At 28.4% G+C, this 13,413-nt stretch overlaps 1 protein-coding gene across 2 annotated transcripts in view; it reads left to right on the forward strand.

Moving 5' to 3' along the window:
* LOC136985613 (neuroligin-4, X-linked-like) overlaps window positions 1–13,413 on the forward strand; it is a 173,737-nt gene that overhangs the window by 19,433 nt on the left and 140,891 nt on the right. For both annotated transcript variants that reach the window (XM_067282929.1, XM_067282930.1), the window contains exon 2: window positions 11,781–12,410. In XM_067282929.1, the coding sequence (XP_067139030.1) occupies window positions 11,990–12,410 (421 nt within the window). In that variant the 5' untranslated portion in view covers window positions 11,781–11,989. The remainder of the gene's footprint in view (window positions 1–11,780; window positions 12,411–13,413) is intronic.

Here is a 13,413-nt window from a genome sequence, read left to right on the forward strand (position 1 = left end):
GCTTGCTTATTGACTTAATTATTATCTATTATTTCGTATTAATTGATTTGCACATTTAGCAATTATCAACTTTAATAAATGAATAGTTTATTTAATCAGGTTGACTGAATCTCAGTTTCTGGGTAGTTGATTCATAAAGCGACTTGTCGATACAATTTGTTAAACTATTGTTGTCATTCCTTGAGCTTCTGGGTTCGAATTCGCCAATTTAGTTCAAGAGAAATATCTGTACTTAGCTTATTACAAGTAAAACTCTATTTAACAAGCTTATATTCCGATATGATTAATTAAATTTGAAGATTTACATTCTTTCTATACTTTTTATACGATATTTTAACCTACTTTTATTGTAATAAAATATATTTATTTTGTTTATTCGGTCCTACCTATGTTGAGATATTATTTCTTTTTCTACGTTCTTTTGTAATTAATTATTTAAAAATTCAAATTAATTCATTCAAGCTTAGGTAATTCTTCGTTAGTTAATTTTATTTGTTGTTGAAAGTATTTTTTACTTTAAAACAATATTGATATATTGATGTTTCTTTTATTTAAAAAAGTTTCGAAAGTATAGAATTATTTATTTACTAGACTACTAAGCAAACATTTCTAATTAATACATGAAAATCACTGAATTTGAAACTATTGTTTTTTTATACACATACAAACAGAATTCTTAACATAAACGATATTTTAATTATATTATAATCATTATTTTCTTTGGGAAATGTTTTTATTCAAAAAAAAGTACAGTTTAAATACTGTAATTTTTTTCTACAGTCTACAATTGCTGTAGAAGTACATCATTATCTAAATAATATAAGATTATTAGTTGCTGGATATTATAAAATAGGTTATTCTTTATATTTCTTTACATCTAACGATAAAGATTTGATTATACCGTTTTGAAAAGATATAATTTGCAATATCTTAGATATATATTTAACATTTATAAGAATTGTAAAACAGTTATTATTACTGATAATTTTCTGTCTGTATTTGTCTTCTATACAAAAATAACTATAGAAATTTTAAATAAAAAGACATCTTAAAATTCTTAAACTATAAATAATCTTTTATTTAATCGATATAAAATATTTGTTTTGTGACAGTTATTTAATTTTATTTAATAATTAAATATTTTAATTAAAAATTTAGTTATTTTATTTCGTAATTAAATTTAACTTTCCTATAAATTTTAAAAGTTTAAGTTAAATAAAAAAAATACCATTATAAAATAAAATAATTAAATAAATTTAAAACAGTTAGAGAATCGATTAAAGGGTTTCCAATTGTTTCTTATATTAATTAATTATTATTTATAAATTGCTTCAGTTTAATAAAATAAAATTTCGATAGACACTATCGAAACCTTATTATATTCGATTGAAACAATTTATAGGTAACGAAATAGGAGAAACAAATTTAAGATTTGCAATTTAACGTGTTAAAATTAACAAGTTTAATTAAAAATATAATTATAATTAAGTCAACCATTAAATTTACTTGAAATCAATTAATAGCTTAAATGTAATTTATATTCTTTCCAAACTTTAAAGTGTTTTATATATTATTAACGAATAGAAATAAAATAAAATAAAATTTAAAAATTATTAATTTTTTCCTTTGTCATATAGAAATAGTTGCAAAAAATAAATGAAAATTAATGAAATTAAAATGTAAAGATGACTAAACTTACAATTTTAAAATATCTCAATAACAGTTCTTGGTTTGTATTCTCTTAATTTTAAAGATATTTTTTTTTCGTGTTTCTTTTTAAATAGAGAAGGAAAATTTAAAAAGGAACGCCAAAGATTTTCATTTGTCAGGATGAGAATCAAGTGACTCACGGACCAAATGTAACAGTTGAGAGTAAATCAATATCGAGAAACGGCAAAAGTTAATATTCACCTACACGGAGTAAGATTTGCTAAGGAATAAATTAAAATTCGTTACATTCCATTCGAAAACTTTATTGAATAGAGTTTAATATTTTAAAACTAATTTATGAACTTTTAATCAATTTTACATTATTTGTTTTTTTTTTCTTCTTTTTCCTTTTTTTATTCTTACAAAAATTCTTGTAAATAGTAAAGATTTCCGATTACTCTATTTAAAACTAAGGCTAAAATAACGAAAAGTAAAATTGATTTTTAACTTTTTATGATGATGTTTTTAAAACTTTCGTTTATTTCATTCCTTGTAAATTTATTATAGAATAAAATTTTATATTTTAAAATTTAAAAAATTCATTATTTTTTCAACTTTTTATTATAATTTAAAATATAATTTTTTTTTAAAGAAAAATTTGTAACTTTAATAACTTATTTAATTATTTCATTATAATTTTTCTAATAAATTACTTATGAATAAATTTTAAACTAAATAAAATTGTCCATGCTATTAATTTATTTATATACATTAAATATTCACTTTAATATTTTAAATGTGCTTAACTAATAAGTTTTTAAAATATTTTTTATACATAAATAATTTTCTCCAGATCTATATTTAAATGCAAAGTTACTCTCGGAATTGTTTTGTTTCTTAACCGTACAAATGAAAGCGGAAAAAAATTGATTAATAGAAACTAAAAAAAATAATAATAATTCTTAGTATTCTCTAGAAACTTTTCACTAGGCATCTGAGACTGACATCAAAGCGACAATCTTCTGAATAAAATAAACAATTGGAAATACAGCAATCGAAGGAAACTGGAATTTTTGTTTTCTTTATACATCGTTTTATCATCTTCATCTTCTACTGTCCACTTTATCCAGATTAAAATGTGAAATTCATTATTTCTTACTTTTACGTAATTCCGATTTATGCAATTTACATTTTGTTATTTCGACACTACGAATTCTCAATTCGAAGATTTTATTTTTATCAGAAATCTTTGTATTTTTTTATATTCTTTAAACTTATCTTTTATAAATATATATGTCGAATTACTTAGCATTCAACTTTGATTTATTTTATTTATACTGTCAAATTCTCAATATCCTTCTACACACACACATATATATATATATATATATACTTATTCAAGCATTCATTTCTTTTTGCTATTTTCCAATTGCTAATTTAATGTTTTCCTTCTTTGTTTTTTTGTAAAATTGAGTTATTATTAATAATATATTTTCATTTTATTACGCTACAGTTTTTTTTAATGTTTAATGTAATATTTTGAGGATATATCACTTAAAACTTTTGTCTATCGATATATTTTCTTACAAAAGCTAAAGTAAAAACATTTCTGATTGCGAATGTTAATTAGAAAATAATTTAAAAAACCTTTTTTGAAAAAACGGAATTCAAAATACATTTGTCAAAAGTTGGCATTTTCTCAAAGTATGCTTTACAAACGTAGATTATTATTTTTCGTGTATGTAGAACTTTAGAGTCGCAGTTATGAAATAGAAATCGCAAAAAAAGTGGGGGGGGAAAAGTCAATATACATAAGCGGCAGAAAGAAAATGTATAGAAGATTGCAGAAAGAAAATGAAAAGAAGTGCATGTGAGCAGGTGGAATAACAGTGATGAGATATATCAGCACAGGATAAGATCAGATATAAAAGTAGTAGATAGCTAGAATAAACATTAAAAAATCAAACTGAAGTGTTGCTAACTGTAAATAAGTAACCTCTTGAAAATTTATTATTAATAATAAAATAAATCCAGATAATTTTCAGCTTCAAATCTTTCGAACGTATAATTGTAATTTTTATTATATTTTTTGTAGAAAATTATTAAACCTGATCGATTTTTTTAAAAATATTACTTTAATATAGTTCAAAAATTTTAAATAATTTTAAGTGAAAAACATTATCTTAATATTCTAAATAATAAAATAAATAGTTGCTCATTTTATCGCATAAATTTTAATTTTTTATGACTATTTTTTTGTGGAATTCCTTATCAGAATTATTTTTCAAGATTCAATGTGTTGGTATTAAAGAGAGATTATTTTTTAAAGAGAATAAATATTTGCATTTTCATATTTTAGAAATTTATTACATTTGAAGAAAGTCTTATTTTATAAACATCGGCAGCACATTTATTAAACTTTATTAATTTTTTTAAATGTAGCCTCAACTGTTCATGTATTTTAATATTATTCTAATTTTTAACGACTTAAATGTAGAAATTTTACATTTTGGATACGGTCCTAATTAACTGTCTTTTTTCGTTAAATAAAATTTTCGAACTTTACAACACAACAATAACGTTTAATACTAAATTACTTCTGATGAATTGAAATTATTATATTGAAGTACATTTCATCGATGAATAAATCCATATATATAATAATAATAATAATAATAATAATAATAATAATAAAATCTCTCCATGGTCACCACCTGGTCGTGGTGGGAGAGCCCAGTAATTTTACTGATCCATAGGGCAATGCAGGCTGGAGCACAAGCTCCTGGTAGGGACACCCATGCCAGTAAGGTCTATGGGGAGAAATGAAGCTAAGAGTGACCACACACCCACATTCTGTGGAGATATGTATCATGGTAGTAACCAGATCTAAATGTGATACCGGCTCGGACGTCGCCCGGGTTAACAAGGTCCGCGTTCGTGAGTTAGGCAGAGGCTCACGTTCGAAAAATAGGCCACAGTCTCCCTTGGTTACCGGTGGCAAAAGCAGCACCGGCCCAAGCATGGCTACTGCAATGCCCTCAACAGATGTGAGGAACCAACCCAGCCTTGGTGTTTCTGTGGCAATGCATCCACAGACCACAAAGGCTGGAAAACCACGCCAACGGATGAAATGGACGGTAGAAATGAATGAGTTTATCATCCGTACTTACTACACGATCACAAAACTTGAAACAAACATGACAGCATACAGACAACAACTATACCATAGATTCACACAACAGTATCCTCATCTCACTGTCACCGAACAAAGGGTTGTTGATCAAAAAAGAACAATTATACACAACAACCTTATTCCACAAACAACACTTGAACTTATCAAACAACAGGTTGCTGATCAAATACATCAACAGACAGAAACATCTAACATTAATGAAGATCATGTAACCTGTCAGGATAATCCAGTAACAAGCATTGATAATAACACACATACAACAATTACCACTAATGATACTACAGACACTTCCTCATCCATCACTGATAACATAGACATGGATTTAGTTAATACGCTCTCACTTATATTTCAGGAAACACTCACTAAATATACAGGCACAGATCCCACACAAAGACCACGAATACCAAAAATCAACACGTCGAAGGAAGTAGGAAAAACACTAAATTATGTAAACACTCACTTACTACCACACTACATTCATTCAATTTCTACACTCTCAGACATTCATACATTAGTTTATGCTGGGGCAGTCACAGTAGTGACACAACATGGACTGAAAGTACAATCACAGACAAATACACAGAAAACACAATTCTATCACAAGCCTGCCTGGCAGAGAAGAATAGAAACACAAATAAATGACATTAGACAGCAATTAGGCAGGCTGACACAATACACTAAAAACAACATAACACCCAAATTAAGGAAACAGCTCAAAAACATTTTCAAGAAAATAAAAACACACACAAAACATGAACGTCACAACACACACATTACAGAATACATTGATACACTAAAACAAAAACTTGCTGCCAAAACACGTAGACTCAAACGATACAAAACATGTACACTACGAAAACAACAAAATAAATTATTTACAAACAATGAAAAACTCTTTTACAGACAAATTAATAACAAAGCAAACACTGATACACAGCACAGTGGCACACCAACAGAAGAAGAACTCACAACATATTGGTCTTCTCTTTGGTCCAGTGCTGTCACTCACAATGCTGAAGCAGGCTGGATCGAGGAGGAGAACAGAAACTTACACAACATACCAACTATGCCCTGTGTTGAAATAAGCATACATGATTTCCAATACACTGTTAACAGAACACACAACTGGAAGACACCTGGTGTAGACAACATTCACAATTTCTGGTACAAAAAGTTTACATCACTGCACCAGGAACTAGCTAAACACCTAACACACATCATCATCAATCCACAAGACATGCCAAATTTTCTTACTCAGGGCATCACCTACATGAAACCTAAAAACAACAATACCACAGACCCCACACAATACAGACCAATTACATGTCTTCCAACACTCTACAAATTATTGACATCCTGTATTGCAAACAAAATATACAAACATGTTGAAGAACACGACATTCTAACGGAACAACAAAAAGGTTGCCGTAGAAATCACAAGGGATGCAAAGAACAGTTACTCATAGATTCAGTCATTCTACGGCAAGCACACAAACAACACAGAAACATACACATGGCATATATAGACTACAGAAAAGCATTCGACAGTGTTCCACACAGTTGGCTGCTACATATTCTACACATGTACAAAATACATCCATCACTCATTACATTCTTCCAAAACACTATGCAGCACTGGAGAACAATACTACATCTCAGGGTTCATAACACTTCCATACAAACAAACCAAATCTTTATTAGGCGAGGAATTTTTCAAGGAGATTCCTTGAGTCCTCTCTGGTTCTGCCTAGCCTTGAATCCATTATCGAACATGTTAAACAACACACAATATGGCTACAATATCAGGCATGAAAAAACAACACAGTATACACTGTCACATCTCATGTACATGGATGACATAAAACTTTATGCATCCACACAAAAACAACTTCATCAACTCCTACAAATCACACATTCATACACCAAGGACATACAAATGGAATTTGGCCTAGATAAATGCAAAACAGTTCACATAGAAAAAGGAATCCTGAAGAAAGAAGATTTTGCACTTGGAAATGGAGACATTATTGAATCCATGGAAGAGGGCGAGTTTTACAAGTATTTAGGATTCCAACAGGCCAAACTAACAGAACATACACAAATAAAGCAAAGATTAATTAAAGAATACCAAAGTAGGTTAAATGCTATTCTCAGAACACAATTAAATGCAAAACACACAGTTAAAGCAATAAACACATATGTCATCCCAGTACTCACATATTCTTTTGGAGTTATACATTGGACTCACACAGATCTTGAGCAACTCCAAAGGAAAACAAGAACAACACTTACTAAGCATAAACAACATCATCCTAAATCTGCCACAGAAAGATTAACCCTTCCACGTAAAGATGGCGGACGTGGCCTGATTGACATAGTTAACCTTCACTACAAACAAATACAGTCACTGCGAGAGTTTTTCTACAAAAAACAAGAAACATCACAATTACATAAAGCAGTAACTCTAGCAGACTCGAATAACACACCATTAAACTTACACTCACATCATATGGACACAACACAACATATAAAAAGCATAGACACCATTAAGCAATCGTGGGCTCGAAAGGCACTCCATGGCAGGCATCCTTATGATCTGGCCCAGGATTTTGTTGACAAAACTGCGTCAAACAGCTGGTTAGCTCGGGGATGCCTCTTTGGGGAGACGGAAGGATTCATGATTGCCATACAGGATCAGGTCATAAATACTAAAAACTACAGAAAACACATACTCAAAGATGCAACACTCACAAATGACACAAGCAGAAAATGTCACATCATGCCAGAAACTATACAACACATCACCTCTGGTTGCAAGCTCTTGGCACAGACAGATTATTTACACAGACATAATCAAGTAGCAAATATAATACACCAAGAGCTTGCAAAGAAACACAAATTAGTAGACATCCACAAACCATACTACAAATACATTCCGCAGACAGTATTGGAAAACAACACGCACAAAATGTACTACGACAGAGCCATAATCACAGATAAAACAATTTACCACAACAGACCAGACATCACACTCATTGACAAACACAATAAAATCACATACATTATAGACATATCCATTCCAAACACTCACAATATACAAAACGCATGCACTGAAAAAATTAGCAAGTACACAGAACTCGCCCAGGAAATAAGGCATCTGTGGAGGATGGATAGGGTGCTTACTGTACCTGTTGTTCTCTCCTCTACAGGTGTCATACCACACACACTACACAAAAGCCTGGGCACATTACAATTGAATAGAAACATATACATCACACTACAGAAGGCCACTATATTGAATACATGTCATATTGTGAGAAAATTCCTGAATACAGACACACACACTGATACACTTCTTTAATTTCTGTTTTGGTTACTATGCCTTGACTTTGGTCCGGCATAGTACACAGCCACCGGTGTTAACCGAGTATATCTCACTTAACCCAACATAATAATAATAATATATATATATATATATATATTAATAATAACTGTATGTTTAATGTAATACTACATCCTCAATAGTGTAAAATAAATTAATTTTTCTTTATAAATGATTAAATGTACTATTAACATGCAAACAATTTACAATATCAATTATCACTAGAGTACTTTTAAAATGTAACAATGGTAGTAGTGAAAGGAAAAAGGCAACAGTAATGAATATAATTCAATATAAAATTAATGTTTTAATAATAATTAATCAATTACTGAAACAATTATAAATAAATGTTTGTTACTGCTGTATTATGTTTCTAAAATAAAACATTAAACATTTTCGTCTTAACTAATGAAACTTTATCATCTAAAATTTCTATTATGTTTTTATTTACATAACAGTTATTAATTCTTTCTATGACTTAAATAGTTCTACTTCTTTAGTTAAGTTCTAATCAATATTTAAATTATGATGTATAAAAAAATCTATTTACTATATCATAAACAATTGTAGCTTAATCATACTTAATAATCATTATTAATACACTAGTAATTGTATGTTATTAAACCTATTGTAATTGATTATGTGCTGTGAGTAACTATAATACTTGTATAGTAATTATTCTTATTAAATACACGTTCCTTTCAAATCGAAATTTGTTAATTTAGCAAGACTTATATTTAAAAGCATTAGTAACATCGAAAGAACAAACACTATACAATTTCGAATCACGATATTCGAAATCTGTCGAAATCAAAAATAATTAAAAACTTGTTATGCAATGACAATTCAATGTCATTGCATAACAAGTTTTTAATTATTTTTATACAAGTTGAGAACAGTTGTAAAGATTTTGATAACTGTTAAATATCCCTATACATTGTCTTGTTCTAATTGCTGTTTTATTAATAACAAAAATATATATAATGGTATTTGTACTTGATTTATTTTTAACTTTGTTTTCTTGGGTTTGTTTTGATTTTTTTTTAACGAAATGGCTTGTATTTGCAGGGAGGGAACCACGCTTCAAGACGTGATTTTCTATTTTTCTCCCAGTTGCAGCTTTTATACATGTGTTTTCTTCTATGATAGTGACGATCTGAAGCTGCTTCTCTTCTCATTATCGTCATTGACCAACCATACTTCATAATTTATCGATTTATTCCAATAGGAATTTCGGTTTTAGGTCTTAATTAAAGGGAATATTTCATCCACGAATGTTATTTCATGTGAAGTTTTTCTGATTCTGTATGAACACGGTCAGGCCCGAGTCACTGCTTGTGAAGTACGTTCGATCCTTGGAAAATCTTAACGATACGGCACCTCTTCTTTTGAAGGTCAGTATTACTGAATCCCGGTAGCGAATAGCTTCATAAAGTAAACTTATTTATTTACTTTATGGTGAAAATAATACATTAACATTCCTATTGAGAGAGAGTTTATATCTACATACCACATGGTTTAACAAATATAAGACAAAGGTGATCGTCGGATCGTCATATTATCATTCTTATTCATCTGTGTGTGTGTCATCAAATGTCGATGAGTTTCCCACACCGATTCATTGTTCATTTTTCGATGGATGTTAATCATAGGGTTCCTTCATGAGTTTTCATATTATTAATTAAAATTTCATACAAGAAATTTTTATATTTTAGACAAATAATTCGGACCCCTACATTCGCTTGATAATTATAAAATGCTTTTTTTTTAAAAAAAAGCATTTTTTTTTTGGTCGTTGAATATCTCATATATGCTAAATTAACTCGATAAACGTAGTATATTTTTATCATTAGTAAATAAGTAAATAATAATAAAATTACTTTGAGTGAACAATTGTATGATTGAGTAGGTATGACTATTATTTAGTTAATAAGTGAAACAAAATTTTCTAGTGATTTCTTTCGATAAAATAAAATAACGTGCTTAAAATTAATCACTTTACAATAAAAATTAAAAGAATTGAGTGGGAATGAAGAGATTAAAAGAAGTTTCATGTAACAATTATTCTAAAATTTAAAATTTTGTTAATTTAAAATCTCTTGATATTACTAAAACTCTGCCATAAAAATCCGTTTAGTGAATATTAATTACCTGTATTCTTCTTTTTCTCCATATTTCTAATTAATGTTTTCAAAACATTTAATCTCTTTTAATTTGATTTAATCTCGCGAAAATGGTAAATATTTGATTTTTATTCTGTAAGAGTTCACAGCAAAAGATATTTCTTTTCTTTTCTAAAAAATAAATCTTAATTAATTTTTCATTTTAATAGAATAATAATTGTTAAATGGATTAATTAATATAAATTTTTTAATAATTCTTTGTAGTCAATAAAAAGACTTACAATATGAATGACTTTATTTTTAATGTGAAAATAGCATCAATAAGTATAAAACTGGATGTTTGTCTATAGGAAGAATACAGAGACTTAAGATAAAAAAAGAAATAAAAAAGTTTGGCCTTGGGGTTTAGAAAGATGTAGGTTTGATCCCACTTGGGGCCAAACACACTTTTTCTATCTGGGTCTTTGTTTGTTGGTTTGGTCAGACATGTGGTTTGTACACTAAAGTACATGTTTTACTGTTTATTTATTTCATTCTTTTTATTTGTTGAGATAAATTGGTAAAATTTTATGTTACGCTAAATGATTTATACATACAAGTCGCAAACTGTTATTGATAAAGACCATTTATTTATTATCTATTAATATTGAACATTTATTTATTTTCGTTTATAAACCATTCATTATACTGTAATTCTATTTTTATAACGTATATTTTTAAAAATTATAATATAATATTTTATACCTTTGATTGATTAATTACATAATTAATCGTTATTATCTTATTTTATTATTATGATTAAGCACATTGTATTGATTAAACGAAAAACTATTTTTACTGTAAGAATTCGATATAATGCAAGTCTCTACGACATTGTTATGAAATAAGGAATAAAGTTTATCGATAATGACTTTCGTAGATTTATATCAAAAATGGCCTTGCGACAACCGTGTTTATCTACATTTAATAATTTACGTTTACAATTATAATTGAATTTTCAAATTCTTGTAAATAAATTCTCTTCGGTTCGGTAATTTCTTTTCATGGAATCTAACTCGTCGAGAATAAAAATAAATATTTATTTTGTAGTTTTAAAATGATAAAAACCGTTACTTTATTATTTAAAAAATATTATATATATATATATATAATACAGAATAATGGATATAAATAATACAGAATAATGGAAATAAAAATACATGAATAAGGAAAAAAAAAATGTTCATTTCATATAGTATTTATAATATGGAATACATTATTATTAAGTACTATTGTGAAAATATTGATCAGAAATTATTATAGAAGTACTTATTACTTTTTATTATTAGAATTTATGATTTTTTTCTCTCTAATTTTATACTTTTAAATGAGTTCTTGATATTGACTATATGATGTTAGGAGGAAAAAAATTTTATTGGATATTTTCCAACAGCGTAAAAGTGACGTATACGATTATTGGGAATAGCGCATGCGTTAAGAAAGGAGTGCGATCGAATTCCTGAGTGAACGTCAGTGGCACGAGGAGTGACGGAGGAATTAAGTCGTAGCTGGCAAACAAAGCATCATGTCTCTTATCAAACGGAATATAAGGGAAGTTTTGTTTATATGACCTTAAATTAAGACCTTTATTACGGCTTTAATATGAAGTGTTTAACTGTGTACGCTTTAATTATAACTGCTATTGTAACATCACCGGCCGATAGTCGAAAAGTGTTGTCACGAGTAGTTACAACAAAATACGGAGCTGTTCGTGGCCACGTGGTTACTTTACCTAATCGTCATTTGCAACCTGTGGAGGTGTTTTTAGGTGTACCATACGCTAGTGCCCCTGTTGGGTCGCTTCGTTTCATGCATCCAGTTACACCTCCTCATTGGAGGGGGGTCAGGACAGCTGATGATTTCGGTCCCGTGTGTCCGCAGAAATTACCTGATATCAAGAACGAAACAGAAGCGTTAAAAAGAATGCCCGCCGGAAGATTGGAATATCTTAAGAAACTTTTGCCTTTTCTTCGTAATCAAAGTGAGGATTGTCTTTATCTGAATATTTACACGCCCGCGAATGGTAAGTACAGTACTTTTCTTTGTGAATATTCGCTGTAGTATTTAAATTTATTTATAAACAATACTTATTACAGCTTTTAAAAATAAATATGGCTTGAAAAAAACACAATAAAAGAGGATATTTTTCTCAAGAAAAAATATAAGAGGACAATGTTCAATGTATCAATCTATTGTTGAAATATGAAATCAATTTTTCTGATTTAGTTTTAACTACTTAAAAATTGCAAAAAAATGGATAATAAAGTAGAAAAAAGTGTTCGAATGTCGTGCGTTAGTGGGATTTCTTGGCATATATGACTTCATAAATTTGTTTTTCTTTAATTAGTGATTAAATTGCATATTGTTAATGCGTGTGTATATGTGTTGTGTAGCTATTATAATTGTTATTTGTTTGCGTATACATAACAGTGAAATGTTTTAGTTGTGATATTATTGTTCATCCAGTTTCAAAACAAGAAATATTAAATTAATGTTTATCATGATTTGAACAATGTGTATTGAGAGAATTCTTTAGAGACTAGACTTAGAGTCAATTGAAATTTATAAGGCAAAAATTCTATAGTTTTGTTTCTGAAGACTTTTTTCACTTTATAAGAATATCAGAATTGAGTATGCGACATTAATTTTCATCCAACAATAGATGTAAAAAATATGTTACAATGCACCAATTATGTTGATTGATTTTAAATTTTTATTCATCGTTTTAGATACATTTTATAGAATACACCTTCAGGTAAAAAGTATAGAATTCACAAATTTAATTTTATTGCAGAATCCCAAAGTAACTTCCGATAGGAAATGTTGAACCTAATAAATTGTTATGTATCTCTGAAGGTTGGAAACTAAAACGGAAAAGAAATTTTTAAAGTTATATCATAAGAATATTTTCTGTTGAACAGGTATTCACTCAAATAATTTTCTAGCAGTGGAATAAGATTTTTTTCTACATGATGGAAGTAGAACAACTATCTTAGTGTGTATGTTAGTGAGTCGACATAAGTTTA

Source organism: Centruroides vittatus, unplaced genomic scaffold (assembly GCF_030686945.1).
Source record: "Centruroides vittatus isolate TY-2023 unplaced genomic scaffold, ASM3068694v2 contig_973, whole genome shotgun sequence".
NCBI classification, from domain to species: Eukaryota; Metazoa; Arthropoda; class Arachnida; order Scorpiones; family Buthidae; genus Centruroides; species Centruroides vittatus.